The 17030-nt window shown below is 46.9% G+C and overlaps 1 protein-coding gene across 2 annotated transcripts in view; it reads right to left on the bottom strand.

Annotated features, from left to right (window-relative positions):
* The window catches only part of LOC130283845 (uncharacterized), a 60052-nt gene extending 43436 nt beyond the window's left edge, over nt 1-16616 (bottom strand). For both annotated transcript variants that reach the window (XM_056533441.1, XM_056533440.1), the window contains exons 1-4: nt 16544-16616; nt 16027-16086; nt 15522-15932; nt 12132-13254 (exon numbers count right to left, since the gene is read on the bottom strand). In XM_056533441.1, coding sequence (XP_056389416.1) covers nt 12269-13254; nt 15522-15654 — 1119 coding nt within the window. In that variant the 5' untranslated portion in view covers nt 15655-15932; nt 16027-16086; nt 16544-16616 and the 3' untranslated portion in view covers nt 12132-12268. The remainder of the gene's footprint in view (nt 1-12131; nt 13255-15521; nt 15933-16026; nt 16087-16543) is intronic.
* Nucleotides 16617-17030: the final 414 nt, after the last annotated feature.

Genomic DNA, 17030 nt, shown 5'->3' with positions numbered 1-17030 from the left:
GTAGAATTCCCCTATGTCCACCCCTATGCAATCCCTATTTTAGTCCTCAAATGCGCATGGCATTCTCTCATTTCGGAGCCCTGTCGTATTTCAAGGAAACAGTTTAGGGCCACATATGGGGTATCTCCGTACTCGGGAGAAATTGCACTACAAATTTTGGGGGGCTTTATCTCCTTTTACCCCTTATGAAAAGGAAAAGTTGGGGTCTACATCAGCCCCCTGAGGAAGCACTTTAGAAGCGAAACGATCGTTGGGGTTGGTAGGTATGGTCTGGCATTCTTGATTAGGCATTGGGCTCTGTTTTCTTCCAATTGACTTATGTTCGTCATAGTCTTATACTGAGGTTCCCTTGTACCCTTATTGCCATTTATTTATGTGATTACTCTGCTTTAAGACTTATACCTGCCTTTCTATAGTGATTCAGTGCCTTTTTTATGCATTCTGCACTTTTCTATGTATATTTTTAACTTTGTGAATTTAATAAAGTATATGGATTAATAATGATTTCATGTTTTTGTGTGCACTGTTTGGTACACGTTTTCGGCGTTCCTATCAGCCAGGTAGTGTAAAAAAAAATTTTTTTGTTACACTAACATGCTGGTGTTGCCCCATACTTTTGATTTTCACAAGACGTAAAAGGAAAAAAAGACCCACAAAATTTATAACGCAATTTCTCCTGAGTACGGAAATACCCTATACGTGGGCGTAAAATGCTCTGCGGGCGCACAACAAGGTTCAGGAGTGAGAGCGCACTATGTACATTTGAGGCCTAAATTGGTGATTTGCACAGGGGAAGCTGATTTTACAGCGGTTCTGACATAAACGCAAAAAAGTAAATACCCACATGTGACCCCATTTTGGAAACTACACCTCTCATGGAATGTAGTAAGGGGTGCAGTGAGCATTTACCCCCCACAGGTGTCTGACAGATTTTTGGAACAGTGGTCTGTGAAAATGAAAAATTACATTTTTCATTTGCACAGCCCACTGTTCCAAATATCTGTCAAATGCCAGTGGGGTGTAAATACTCACTGCACCCCTTATTAAATTCCGTGAGGGGTGTTGTTTCCAAAATGGGGTCACATGTGGGGGGGGTCCACTGTTCTGGCACCACAAGGGGCTTTGTAAATGCACATGGCCCCCGACTTCTATTCCAACCAAATTCTCTCTCCATATTCTCAATGGTGCTCCTTCTCTACTGAGCATTGTAGTTCACCAGCAGAGCACTTGACGTCCACACATGGGGTATTTCCATACTCAGAAGAAATGGGGTTACAAATTTTGGGGGGCATTTTCTCCTATTACCCCTTGTAGAAATGTAAAATTTTGGGGAAAACCAGCATTTTTGTGAAAAAAAAAAAAGGATTTACACATCCAACTTTAACGAAAAGTCGTCAAACACCTGTGGGGTGTTAAGGCTCACTGTACCCCTTGTTACGTTCCCTGAGGGGTGTAGTTTACAAAATAGTATGCCATGTGGGGGTTTTCTTGCTGTTCTGGCACCATAGGGGCTTCCTAAATGGGACATGCCCCCCAAAAACCATTTCAGAAAAACTCACTCTCCAAAATCCCATTGTCGCTCCTTCCCTTCTGAGCCCTCTACTGCGCCCGCCAAACACTTGACATCCACATATGAGGTATTTTCTTACTCGAGAGAAATTGGGTTATAAATTTTAGGAACATTTTTCTCCTTTTACCCCTTGTAAAAACTCAATAACTCGGTCTACAAGAACATGCAAGTGTAAAAAATGAAGATTTTGAATTTTCTCCTTCACTTTGCTGCTATTCCTGTGAAACACCTAAAGGGTTAACACACTTACTGAATGTCATTTTGAATACTTTGAGGGGTGCAGTTTTTATAATGCAGTCATTTGTGGGGTATTTCTAATATGTAGGCCCCTCAAATCCACTTCAAAACTGAACTGGTCCCTGAAAAATTCTGATTTTGAAAATTTTGTGAAAAATTCGAAAATTGCTGCTGAACTTTGAAGCCCTCTGGTGTCTTCCAAAAGTAAAAACACGTCAATTTTATGATGCAGACATAAAGGAGACATATTATATATGTGAATCAATATAAAATTTATTTGGGATGTCCATTTTCCTTATAAGCAGAGAGTTTCAAAGTTAATTTTTCACCAAGAAATTATGCAAGTATCAACAAAATTTTACCACTAACATAAAGTAGAATATGTCACAAAAAAAATTCTCGGAATCAGAATGAAAAGTAAAAGCATCCCAAAGTTATTAATGCTTAAAGTGACAGTGGTCAGATTTGCAAAAAAGGCCTTAACCCCTTATGTATGTATAAGTACGTCCTAAGTCCGGTCCCTGTCTATAACGCGGGGTCCCGGCAGGACCCCGCGTCATAGCATGATGGTCCCGGCGCCTATTCACAGCCGGGACCCGCGGCTAATATCGCGCGGCCGCGATCGTTCGGCTACGCGCTATTAACCCTTCCAATGCGGCGCTCAAAGCTGAGCGCCGCATCAAAAGTGAAAGTAAATGCTTCCCGGCTGCTCAGTCGGGCTGATCGGGGTCATCGCGATAAAATTGCGATGCCCCGATCAGATACCCGGAGAGAATGAGGGCCCCTAACTTCTTCCTTCAGCGTCCTGGCTCTGATTGCTCCATGCCTGAGTTACAGGCTGGAGCAATCAACCGCCAATTACACAGCTTGTTGCCAAGGCAACAATCTCTGTATGGGGACGGGGAGGAGACGGGGCGTCGCCGTCGACCTCTAGGTCGACGCTACGTCACCATGAGCGCTAATGGTGGCGCCCCGTTAGGGAGATCGAGGGGGGTCCCAGCGGTCGGACCCCCGCGATCAAACACTTATCCCCTATCTTGTAGATAGGGGATAAGTGTCCTTTAACCCTTTCAGGTATTCCCTTCTGAATTAAAAGTTTAAATCACCCGGCATTTCCTAGTAACAAAATAAAACAATGTAAATAAAAATAAACATATGTGGTATCACCGCGTGCGGAAATGTCCGAATTATAAAAATATACCACTTTTCAAACTGCATGTTATATAAAAAGTGATCAAAAAGTCTGATCAGAACAAAAATGGTACCGCTAAAAACTTCAGATCACTGTGCAAAAAACGAGCCCTCACAGCACCCTGAACACAGAAAAATAAAAAAGTTATAGGGCTCAGAAAATGACATTTTAAATGTATTAATTTTCCTGCATGTAGTTATGATTTTCTTTTTTTTTTTTTTTACAAAATCAAACCTATACAGGTAGGGTATCATTTTAACCGTATGGACCTACAAAATAAAGATACGGTGTCATTTTTTACCGAAAAATGTACTGTGTAGAAACGGAAGCCCCCTAAATTTACAAAATGGCATTTTTTCTTCAAGTTTGTCGCACAATGAATTTTTTTCCTGTTTTGCCGTGGCTTTTTCGGTAAAATGACTAATGTCACTGTAAAGTAGAATTGGTGGCGCAAAATATAAACCATAATACAGATTTTTAGGTGCAAAATTGAAAGGGTTATGATTTTTTAAAGGCAAGGAGGAAAAAAACGAAAATGCAAAAATGTGAAATCGATCAGTCCTTAAGGGGTTAAGGTGAAAATGAGCTGCGTCCTTAAGGGGTTAATCGTAGACTGACATAAAATACAAACCAAAGACATTCAAGACAGGTGTCAAAAACCTGGGGTGGATATGTCCATTGCGTCCTGCAGGATGGCCACATTTCTTTCAAGGATTTATATGAACAATATGAAATCTTTGGAAAATAACATTAAATGTATGAAGCACCTTATATGGGCATTTATAAAATGCTGAGCACCCCTGAATAATTATTTAATCCTTGTACTTCATTATTCTTCCCATATCTTCTTACTCCGTTGCTATGGGATACCACCTGCAGGACGCAATGGTCACATCATCCTCCTTTTCACATAAATGTTCCATAAAAGGGTTACTGCAAAAATAAAGGAGGAAAGACAAAAAAATTATCAAAAAGAAAGAAAATAATCAACACTAAATGATGAGACCTTGGTCAACCAAATCAAGCAAATCATAAGGAAATATACCCCGGTGCTGGAATCAGAGGAAATAGTATCAAAAGCAAAAAGTAATCCCCACAGTCCTCAGTGTCCTACCTCAAAAAAGTATATGATGGACTTCGGCAAATATGTTGAAATGATTAAATGATTTAATCACATGTAAAGATAATGACACATAAAATAGTACAAAAACAATCTAAAAATAATCCGCAGGGCCCATGCGGTTTAAAACATAATATTGCACCCACAATGTAGACAAAAAGGGAATGGTGGAATAGAATACAGAATAAATGGTTAATTGTATATCATAATTTTGCAAATAGTTAAGTTGCAATGTTTAAATATGCCAGCAATAGTAAACGTCCACCTGGAAACAAAAAAAGTGTACTGAAGTTCCACTTAAAGATGGTAAATGTGGTAAATGTCCACCTGTAATAAAAAGTCCACCTGCAAGAAATGAAAATCTCCACAGATATCGCCACCTTTGGTATAATAGATGATTCCCCATAGGGGTATATAGTGTCCTTTAGATGTAGGTTATAGTTCTACTTTCTGAATTGCCAATAGACGTAGATAGCCCGTAAGGTGAAGATAGTTTTGGCACTGAGTACCACTCACCGCTTCACGTCGGGGCTTCTGGTCCCTCTCCGGTGCTCCAGCCAGTGGTGATGTAACCCGCAGCGAGCCGCGCGCCTCCCGCGTCTAAGATGTTCCTCACGGCCGCACGCTGGCGAGCTTCCGGTTGTTGCAGTCAGCTGATTGCAGGTCAGCTGACCGTGGGCTGATCGCTCCCTGGATGTTTTAAACTGTGGCAGCGGTGACAAAGTCAAGCATAGATGTTATGATGGCAATAGATAGGTGGAAATAGGTGGAGGTGAATGTCCAACAGTTGGGGGAATAGCAGTTAACCCCTTCTGATCCGGAAAGCAATTTGAGATCTGGCAGATGAAAACTGTGTGAACATAGGTCTAACAGTGCGGTAGTTATAGCAGTAGTAAGTCTGGGCAAAGACTCCTCATCAAACGCGTTTCGGGGTATTGTAGAAAGTATCCAGACCTCTTCCTCAGTGGTGTTTGATATACCCCTATGTGAAGGGGAATCATCTATTATACCAAAGGTGGCGATATCTGTGGAGATTTTCATTTCTTGCAGGTGGACTTTTTATTACAGGTGGACGTTTACCACATTTACCATCTTTAAGTGGAACTTCAGTACACTTTTTTGCGTTTACTAATGCTGGCACATACAGTACAGACCAAAAGTTTGGACTCATCTTCTCATTCAGAGGTTTCTTTATTTTCATGACTATGATAATTGTAGATTCACACTGAAGGCATCAAAACTATGAATTATCACATGTGGAATTATAGACATAACAATAAGTGTGAGAATCTGTCATATTCTAGGTTCTAGCTCCTTTTGCTTTGATTCCTGCTTTGCACACTCTTGGATTCTCTTGATGAGCTTCGTAGTCACCTGAAATAGTCTCCAACAGTCTTGAAGGAGTTCCCATGATGCTTAGCACTTGTTGGCCCTTTTGCCTTCATTGGGTTCAGGTCCGGTGACTGTGGAGGCCAGGTCATCTGGCGCAGCACCCATCACTCTCCTTCTTGGTCAAATAGCCCTTACACAGCCTGGAGGTGTTTGGGGTCATTGTTCTGTTGAAAAATAAATGATGGTCCAACTAAATGCAAACCGGATGGAATAGCAGCCGCTGCAAGATGCTGTGGTAGACATGCTGGGTCAGTATGCCTTCAATTTTGAATAAATCCCCAACAGTGTCACCAGCAAAGCCCACACCATCACACCTCCTCCTCCACACCATCACACCTCCTCCTCCTCCACACCATCACACCTCCTCCCCCACACCATCACACCTCCTCCTCCACACCATCACACCTCCTCCTCCCCCACACCATCACACCTCTTCCTCCCCCACACCATCACACCTCCTCCTCCCCCACACCATCACACCTCCTTCCCCACACCATCACACCTCCTCCCCCACACCATCACACCTCCTCCCCCACACCAGCACACCTCCTCCTCCACACCATCACACCTCCTCCCCCACACATCACACCTCCTCCCCCACACCATCACACCTCCTCCCCCACACATCACACCTCCTCCCCCACACCATCACACCTCCTCCTCCACACCATCACACCTCCTCCTCCACACCATCACACCTCCTCCTCCACACCATCACACCTCCTCCTCCACACCATCACACCTCCTCCTCCTCCACACCATCACACCTCCTCCCCCACACCATCACACCTCCTCCTCCACACCATCACACCTCCTCCTCCCCCACACCATCACACCTCTTCCTCCCCCACACCATCACACCTCCTCCCCCACACCATCACACCTCCTTCCCCACACCATCACACCTCCTCCCCCACACCAGCACACCTCCTCCTCCACACCATCACACCTCCTCCCCCACACATCACACCTCCTCCCCCACACCATCACACCTCCTCCTCCACACCATCACACCTCCTCCTCCACACCATCACACCTCCTCCTCCTCCACACCATCACACCTCCTCCTCCACACCATCACACCTCCTCCTCCACACCATCACACCTCCTCCTCCTCCACACCATCACACCTCCTCCCCCACACCATCACACCTCCTCCTCCACACCATCACACCTCCTCCTCCCCCACACCATCACACCTCTTCCTCCCCCACACCATCACACCTCCTCCCCCACACCATCACACCTCCTTCCCCACACCATCACACCTCCTCCCCCACACCATCACACCTCCTCCCCCACACCAGCACACCTCCTCCTCCACACCATCACACCTCCTCCCCCACACATCACACCTCCTCCCCCACACCATCACACCTCCTCCTCCACACCATCACACCTCCTCCTCCACACCATCACACCTCCTCCTCCTCCACACCATCACACCTCCTCCTCCACACCATCACACCTCCTCCTCCACACCATCACACCTCCTCCCCCACACCATCACACCTCCTCCACACCATCACACCTCCTCCTCCACACCATCACACCTCCTCCTCCACACCAGCACACCTCATCCTCAATACCAGCACACCTCCTCCACACCAGCACACCTCCTCCCCCACATCATCACACCTCCTCATCCACACCATCACACCTCCTCCTCCTCCACACCATCACACCTCCTCCCCCACACCATCACACCTCCTCCACACCATCACACCTTCTCCTCCACACCAGCACACCTCCTCCTCCACACCAGCACACCTCCTCCTCCACACCATCACACCTCCTCCTCCACACCAGCACACCTCGTCCTCAATACCAGCACACCTCCTCCACACCATCACACCTCCCCCTCCACACCAGCACACCTCCTCTTCCACACCAGCACACCTCCTCCTCCACACATCACACCTCCTCCTCCACACCAGCACACCTCCTCCTCCACACCATCACACCTCCCCCTCCACACCAGCACACCTCCTCTTCCACACCAGCACACCTCCTCCTCCACACATCACACCTCCTCCTCCACACCAGCACACCTCCTCCTCCACACCATCACACCTCCTCCCCCACACCATCACACCTCCTCCTCCACACCAGCACACCTCCTCCTCCACACCAGCACACCTCCTCCACACCATCACACCTCCTCCTCCACACCAGCACACTTGTGAAGTGAAAACCATTTCAGGTGACTACCTCCTGAAGCTCAACAAGAGAATGTCAAGAGTGTGCAAAGCAGGAATCAAAGCAAAAGGTGGCTACTTTGAAGAACCTAGAATATGACAGATTTTCAGTTGTTTCACACTTTTTTGTTATGTCTATAATTCCACATGTGATAATTCATAGTTTTGATGCCTTCAGTGCGAATCTACAATTATCATAGTCATGAAAATAAAGAAAACCCTGAATGAGAAGGTGTCCAAACTTTTGGTCTGTACTGTACACACATTGCCACTTAACTATTTGCAAAATTGTGATATACAATTAACCATTTATTCTGTATTCTATTCCACCATTCCCTTTTTGTCTACATTGTGGGTGCAATATTTAGTCCGGCTGTTTTAAACCGGATGGGCCCTGCGGATTATTTTTAGATTATTTTGTAAATTTTTTCTTTTGATACTATTTCCCTTCCTGGGTGAGAGGGTCACAGTTAACCTTGTGCCCTCTGTTGTGAGCTCCACATTCTCTTTTTTACTTTTGAAGGAAATAGTATCTGAAGGTATAGCCACTGTTTCTATGCAAGGTCCCACTATAGGTTCCACATTGTCTTCAAGTCTTTTTGTAAGTAATAAAAGTGTGAACAGGGACCAAAACCGTATGTGGTTGGATCACACAGGCAGTTGCAAATGCGGACACAATAGATGTATAACGTGTTGCCACATGGATATTACCAAGAGTGTGATTTCATGTCAGGCTGGGTTCCCATTACTTTTTCCCCCATACGGGAGCACATACGGCAGGGGGGAGCTGAAACCTCGTGCTCCCGTATGCCTTTCTATGCACTCCCGTATGTAATTCATTTCAATGAGCCGACCGCAGTGAAATGTTCGGTCCGGTCGGCTCATTTTTGTGCCGTATGCGCTTTTTCCCCGGACCTAAAACTGTGGTCAACCACGGTTTTAGGTCCGGTTGTAAAAGCGCATACGGCGCAAAAATGAACCGATCGGACCGAACGTTTCACTCCGGACGGCTCATTGAAATGAATTACATACAGGAGCGCATAGAAAGGTATACGGCAAAGCGAGGTTTCAGCTCTCCCCCGCTATATGCGCTCCCTGTGTGACATGCAAATTGCAGTACGTAGGGTGCACAGGGAACTCGCCGATGTTAATAATAACAGAGTGGGCATTTCAATGCTATCTAGGCATTTTAGAGACGTCCCCGCAGGTACTGTTAAATCTCTTAAAGTATCGGGAATAGAAAAAGTTAAACTAGGTCCTAGGGGAGGAGACTTTAGGAGGAAACTTTTCAATAGAGAAACATTCTGGATGTTCCTCCTCACAACTAGATATCCGCAAGGTCTGAATAAGAGATTAGACCTTATTGTGACATGTCCGTAGTCTCTGTACAATCACTGCCATATTTTTCAATGTAATGGGTTTTACTTGATCTCATAATTTTGTGTTGATTATTTTTTTGTCTTTCCTCCTTTATTTTTGCAGTAACCCTTTTTCGGAACATCTATGTGAAAAGGAGGATGATGTGACCATTGCGTCCTGCAGGTGGTATCCCATAGCAACGGAGTAAGAAGATATGGGAAGAATAATGAAGTACAAGGATTAAATAATTATTCAGGGGTGCTCAAAAAATTTTAAATGCCCATATAAGGTGCTTCATAAATGCCCATAGGTGCTTCATAAATGCCCATAGGTGCTTCATATATTTAATGTTATTTTCCAAAGATTACATATTGTTCATATAAATCCTTGTAAGAAATGTGGCCATCTAGGAGGACGCAATGGACATATCCACCCCGGGTTTTCGACACCTGTCTTGAATGTCTTTGATTAATGAGGTAATGGGTCATGTGACCCCTTTAAATGTATTTTAACTTGTGTGGTTTGTATCTTATGTCAGTCTACGATTAAGCACCTGTTACGGAGCTGGATGTGAATCCTCTAACCTGTGTGGCTGATGACTCGGACCGTATTGGGGAGCGGAGTCTAAGGTGCCGCTGAGTGGAACAGTACCTAGGTGCAAAACGCGTCAGACATTCTCTCTGAATGTGACTTCTGTATGAAGATTCTAATAAAGCAAGTCTTGATTTTACCAGCATACCTTGGGTGCTGGACGAATTTCCTTCTTTCAAGTTTACACACTAAGCCGAGGGCTGGACCGTGGCATCCCTGCACAGATGATGCAGTGAATAGCAGAGCCAGTGAGCGGTACACACACTTGCACTATATGTAGAGATTGTGCTGTCATGCCGGACAGGGAAAAGTAAGGCCTTGCTCTAACCCAGTTCACTGTCCATGCCTTCTTGACAATCAGCCTATTGTATACAGATGTATCTGTGGTTTTGCTCCTGAAGCACATGCTCCATAAATGGGGTACCATCTTTCTTGCAAAAAAAGGTGTAAATTACTTATATAAAAAAATCTTAATCCTTCCAGTACTTATTAACTGCTTAATTCTACAGAAGAAATTATTTTCTTTTTGGAACACAGAGCTCTCTGCTGACAGCATGACCACAGTGCTCTCTGCTGACATCTCTGTCCATTTTAAGAACTGTCCAGAGTAGGAGGAAATCCCCATAGAAAACATATGCTCTGGACAGTGGACAGTTCTTAAAATGGACAGAGATGTCAGCAGAGAGCACTGTGTTCCAAAAAGAAAATAATTTCCTCTGTAGTATTCAGCAGCTAATAAGTACTGGAAGGATTAAGATTTTTTAATAGAAGTTATTTACAAATCACTTTCTGGCACCAGTTTTTTTTTTAAAGTCAGGAGTTGCTTTTAGTTACTTACTACAACTCCCAGCATGCCCTGATACATGTGGCTCAGCAGCTGCTCCAAATGAAATTACAACTCCCAGCATGATGGACTATATAGTAGTATTTATAGTGTATAGGTCAGTGTTTCCCAACCAGGGTTGCCTTTAGCTGTTGCAAAACTACAACTCCCAGCATGCTGGGAGGTGTAGTTTTGCAACAGCTGGAGGCACCCCTGGTTGGGAAACACTGACCTATACTATATACCACTATATAGTCCAACATGCTGGGAGTTGTAGTTTTGCAACAGCTGGAGGCACCCCTGGTTGGCAAACACTGACCTATTCAATATACTACTATATAGTCCAACATGCTGGGAGTTGTAGTTTTGCAACAGCTGGAGGCACCCTTGGTTGGGAAACACTGACCTATACTATATACTACTATATAGTCCAGCATGCTGGGAGTTGTAGTTTTGCAACAGCTGGAGGCACCCTTGGTTGGGAAACACTGACCTATACTATATAATACTATATAGTCCAACATGCTGGGAGTTGTAGTTTTGCAACAGCTGGAGGCACTCCAGATTGGGAAACACTGACCTATACTATATACTACTATATAGTCCAACATGCTGGGAGTTGTAGTTTTGCAACAGCTGGAGGCATCCCTTGGTTGGGAAACACTGACCGATACAATATACTACTATATAGTCCAACATGCTGGGAGTTGTAGTTTTGCAATAGCTGGAGGCACCCCTGGTTGGCAAACACTGACCTATTCAATATACTACTATATAGTCCAACATGCTGGGAGTTGTAGTTTTGCAACAGCTGGAGGCACCCTTGGTTGGGAAACACTGACCTATACTATATACTACTATATAGTCCAGCATGCTGGGAGTTGTAGTTTTGCAACAGCTGGAGGCACCCTTGGTTGGGAAACACTGACCTATACTATATAATACTATATAGTCCAACATGCTGGGAGTTGTAGTTTTGCAACAGCTGGAGGCACTCCTGGTTGGGAAACATTGACCTATACTATATACTACTATATAGTCCAACATGCTGGGAGTTGTAGTTTTGCAACAGCTGGAGGCATCCCTTGGTTGGGAAACACTGACCGATACAATATACTACTATATAGTCCAACATGCTGGGAGTTGTAGTTTTGCAACAGCTGGAGTCACCCTTGGTTGGGAAACACTGACCTATACTATATACTACTATATAGTCCAGCATGCTGGGAGTTGTAGTTTTGCAACAGCTGGAGGCACCCTTGGTTGGGAAACACTGACCTATACTATATACTACTATATAGTCCAACATGCTGGGAGTTGTAGTTTTGCAACAGCTGGAGGCACCCCTGGTTGGGAAACATGAAGTCGTGATATGAGGACAAAATATGAGGACAGAATATGAGGTCGGAATAGGAGGAGGGGATTTGGGGTCAAGATATGAGGAGGGAAAATGGGGTCAGGATTTAAGGACGGGATATGAGGACAAAAGCTTCCTCCTATGTTGCTTTTCCTCCCCCAGAAGGTTAAGGTAGGAAAAACTGGGCAGAGCTGGGTACTCAGCTAATATATATATTTGTGGTCGTGGCTCGAAGAGCCGTGAATGAATAACCTAAGGAGAAAACATGATTAGGATGACTAACCGACCTAACCTTGAATTCCTATGGAACCTGGAACATAAGAAGAAGTAAGGAAACAGCGGTTGAAGTGTGCCCAAAGTACCGCGACCGTGGGTATGCCTATAGAGGGCAAAAAGTCAGAAATAGGGTGCAACTTGATTTTATTTAGTTTACAGAGCCAGTATCTTAAATACATTTGCCATTTCCAATGAAGGGTCGAGCACATAACGGTCAAAGCAAGCAGAACTCCAACGACCCAGCTTCTTGATCACGTGAGCTGGAACGTTGTGTCTAGAAGCAGCCGAGGCCGCGCCAATTCTGAATGAGTGCCCTGAGATGCGTGCAGAGTCTTTACCCAACATGGTGATGAGTGACCGGACGTGTTTGATGAACTGTGATGACGTTGAAGCCTGGCCACCAAGAGGTAGAAGAGGACCGTCTGCCGCTCGCCCCGACAACATGGCCAGTAAGGCCGATAGGGCAGCTACCGGGCACCAACGATGTGACACAGGAAAGTAGCGGACGGACGCTCCCCACCTGCAGGTTTTGGTGGCTAGCAGAGAGAGGGTGAAACCTGAGCCACTAGGCGACAGCTGGCCCAGGGTCAGGCCCGGTGATCTGTGCTCGAGACGCGTGAACTCACCGGGCCTGAGAAAGCCATAGAAAGCGAGGTGAATGGCCGCTTTGATGACCGTACTTAGGTGGTAACCGAACGGGTGAGTGTCTAGCAGGGTGCACATGGCCCTGAAGAGGTCCCCGGTGACCGGTGTGCGGGAAGGTGACCTGTGAAGGGAAGAAAGTGACACACCTCTGAGAGCAGCCTTGATGGGACGTGCAGAAAGCAGTGACGGTGTGTTAGGGTGCAACAAGGACCTGTGGTGCTGAAGACCCGTGAGGTGCAGCTTGATGGTATTGTGGGACAAGTGTAAGGAGGAGTGGCAAAAACCAATGAACGCTAGGGAAGAATGCACCGAGATTGTGGCAGACAGACCTAAGTTGTGCATGAAGGTAGTGAAAGATGCCAGAGCAGAATCGTAAGCCCGAATCGTGCTGGGTGCTAAGGAACCTCGGATAAGAGCGTTAGCCACTGCTGAGTAGGTGGCTAGGCCGTCAGTTGCTGGACCGTGGTTCCGGTTCGATCTGCTCCTGGTAGTACCTGAAAGAACAGCCTCAGGTTAGCTCGGGACAATGTGTCAGCTGCAACATTTAACCTGCCCTCAATATGTTCGACTGAGAAGTGGAAGTTGTGCTCGAGTGCTAGCAACACGAACTTCCTGAAGTGCATGATGTGGGGGGACTTAGAGCGCCCTTTGTTTAGTACATCGACCGTGGCCATGTTGTCGCATATGAAGCGAACAGTCGTGTTACTCCAAGACCGTCCCCACACTGCAGCGGCCGCTACAATGGGATATATCTCGAACAGTGCAGAGGTTTCTTTGAAACCGGGAATGTTGCCGATCTCTGGAGGCCAAGGACCTGCCAGCCACTGATTCTTGTGTATAGATGCGAACCCGAGTGCAGAAGCATCGGACCGCACAGTGGGGGACAGTTCTGATGCTCCAGGAGTAAAGAAAGACACCCCATTCCATTTGTCTAAAAACTGGTCCCACATAAGTAGATCTGCCATGGCTTCATTGTCAATGTGAATAGTCTGCCTCTGGCCAGAGACTGAGGGGAGAAGGTCCAGGAGCCTGGAAATGAATGCTCTCCCCTGAGGGATAATCCTCATGGCGAAAGCCATCATTCCCAGGAGGCTTTGAAGCTCGACCCTGGAGACCGTACGACACCTGGAGAGGCTGTGTAGTCGCTCCTGGATTCTGGCCAGTTTGTCCTGTGGTAGTCTCGCTTGCATGTTCCCGGTATCCAGGATGAAACCCAAGAAAACAAGCTGGGTGGAGGGACCCTCTGTTTTGTGTGGAGTGACAGGGACGCCAACCTCTTTGAACAAAGCCAGCAGTGAGGAAAGGTTACTTGGAGTATGTTTGGGGTGTTCAAGCAGCAAGAAATCGTCCAAGTAATGTATGGTGTGTTGGCAGTTGGTGACGTTTTGGAGTGCCCAGTGAAGGGCTGTGGCCAACTGATCGAAAAGTTCACGCCAAAAGTGAGTTTGGTGGCGAATTAATATTTGTTTAGCCATTTAACGCCATGCCACTGCCAGAGGTCTGGCCTAATAGGGAGTAATTTAAAAGCATCGGTTATGTCTGCTTTTGACAACCAGGTGTTCCTCCCTAACTGCAGGATGATTTGTATGGCCTGGTCAATGGATGAATACTTCATTGAGAATTCCTCTGACGGAATTAAAGCATTGATGCTGGGTATGACAGACGAATAAGGAGCGGAGAGATCGTATATTAACCTCTTTTTTATAATTGAACTTCCCGGTAGTGAGCCCCAGCGGGTTGACTCTCCAAGTGCAGAAAGGAGGCGTGTCAAAAGGACCGATCATGAATCCTTTTTCCAGCTCTGACATGATCAGACTGGACACCGCCTCTGTTTCAGCAAAGGCTGACACCGAATTGTGACATTCATAAGTACACTGTGGGAGGGCGACCAAGCCTGTGTGGAATCCGTCACAGAACCCAACCACCAACCAACTGACTCAGTTGGGATCAGGGTGACAGGCGAGGACCCCGGCCAGGACCTGCACCTGGACCACGCCTAGTCACGCCTGAGAGCCCTTCTGGGAGCAAATTGAGCTGGGGTAAGCTCTGTAACAGGTGAGACATATGTGCAGGAGTCTGCAGTTGCTGTATTGACAGGAGGTGAGATTGAAGTTGTTGCAGATCAGGGATTTGCCAAGGAACCTCACCGGCCTGCCCAGCCTGTCTAGAGCACCTGTGTTCCTCTGAGGAGCAGAGGCGTGGGGGCTGGGGCCCCTGCTGGAGCTAGGCTCCCCTGGGTCGCTGCTCCTAGGACACCAGTTGGCTGAGTGGGAGGTGAGTCCGCACACAGTGCAGGACGGAGCTTTCATGCCTGCGAAGTGATCGCAATAGAGCTCCGTATCAACGACCCCCCAGTTAGTTATATAGTTGAATTCGGCATAAGCTGCCGCTGCTTTGGCCGAGAAGGATTTGTGGTAATCATAAAACGTAGTGCCCCCGTATTTATGAGCCATCTAGATAACTCTTTGCAGATACAGGTCTAACTCGACCCTGCGGCTAGGGCTGACCGAGCAGATGTCGTCCCTAAAGAGGCCGAATGCAAGGACGAATTCGGTGACGTTCAAGGACCTGTTGAGCCTGGCGTCCTTGCTTTTGTATGTCACCACCAGCTCACCACAGGCGACAGTCTTGGTGTCCTTGATGTCTGTCGTAGCGATCAGGAGGGATGCAAGGTTGACATCCTTGCCCTCTAGGATCTCTTTTTTAATAGGCGCCGGGATGAGATGCGCCGGGGTGATGTTGGGTGTGAGTTGTGGCGTACCTGTAGGCGTAGCCTGTGAGGTAGAAGCCGTGGGAGCTGCTGTACTGGGAGCAGACTCGCTACTCTTGGAGGTGTCCATAAGGTCCAGTCTGGCCTGGAAGCCAGCGACTGACGCTAGGACGTCTGCCATCATAGTATGAAGCTGGGACAGCGAGGCGCTTGACGCCTGAGTCTGGACAGCTTCCTGACTGCCCCTGGTGGCTTAGTCGGTAGTGAGCAGGTTATACAGTTCGCCCTTCCTGGCAGAGGCTGGGAAGGGGATGTCCCTTCTCCTTAACTCCTCCATCAACCTGGGAATGGTCCATACTCGGTATGACGGCATGCTGCCTCGATCCGAAGCCCTGGCGGGGATTTCCGGACCGGAGAGTGCATCCTCAGTGTCCGAGCGATGGGACATACCTCTAGCCGAACCTATCCGGGCCAGTGAAGGGTGCCGGTGGGGAAAAGAAAAATGACTGATGAATTTGCAACTAACTTCACCTAGCTACTAGACACGGGAACTGACCTGCTGCTGTCCTGAGCTGTAGGGACAACGCGAGGGCCTTGGCGGCACGACCTGATACAGCTGTGAATATTATATGAGACAATTAGCGTGCTGTACTGAGTAACAACTAGAGGGTGTGGGTGGCGATGAGAGTAATTACTGTAGTGACTATGTGTATGCCGTTTGCGCTGAAGAAGAGTCAGAAACGGCACACGCAGAGGATCCCGCTGAAGACGTGTCAGACAAAAGGTGATTCTCCGCCTAGTTTAATGACATGTTGCGCTGAATGAGTCAGGTACAACATGAGTGCCATGCCCCGACTGAAGCAGTGTCAGATCGGGAGCCGAGTGGCAGGTGTGTGTGTGAGGACGTGCGTGGCTGTGACGGAATGTCAGTAGCAGCGTCATGTGTGACATCGGGTATACCCGTGGATGTCAGAAACGTGGATCACGGGACGTGAGTTTGTGGGTTTGCATGTGTGTATGTGTATATAATATGTATTTCCCCCCCCCCCCCCTTTTTTTTTTTTTTTTTGTACCTCGAGCTGCAAGCTGAGAGGAGAACGTTTAGAAGGGAACCTAATCACCGACCACCAACTAGACAAACCTGAGGGGGGGAAAGAAATGACATTTTGGAAGCATAGTGAAAATGGAAATTACGAGTGGTACAGTGTGAGTACGCAATTCTCTCCCTGCCTCACCACTGGTGAGGTCTGGTAGCCATGGGAACTGAGCAACAACGTGGAGCATGCATGAGTTGTGGGCCCGTTGCTACGGAGACCATGGAGACCGGTGTATTGAGTGGGCGTGAAGCCCTGCGCTCACTGAACTCACTGAGGCCCTGTGCAGGTGGCCCAGGTGAGAAGTGGCACCCTGGATTTTTTACATGCTGCCCCAGGAGAGCGCATGCATGCCTTTTACCTTCTTGTTTTATAGTCTTCTGCATGCCCTGTCTCCCAGGGGAGACCCCCATATGCAGCAATACCCCAAAACAAAACAAAAACTCCTCCCCTTTATGTACATTAT

This window comes from Hyla sarda, chromosome 8 (assembly GCF_029499605.1).
Source record: "Hyla sarda isolate aHylSar1 chromosome 8, aHylSar1.hap1, whole genome shotgun sequence".
Classification (NCBI taxonomy): Eukaryota; Metazoa; Chordata; class Amphibia; order Anura; family Hylidae; genus Hyla; species Hyla sarda.
Note: the sequence above shows the minus strand (reverse complement) of the source record. Positions and strands in the feature narration are given on the sequence as shown.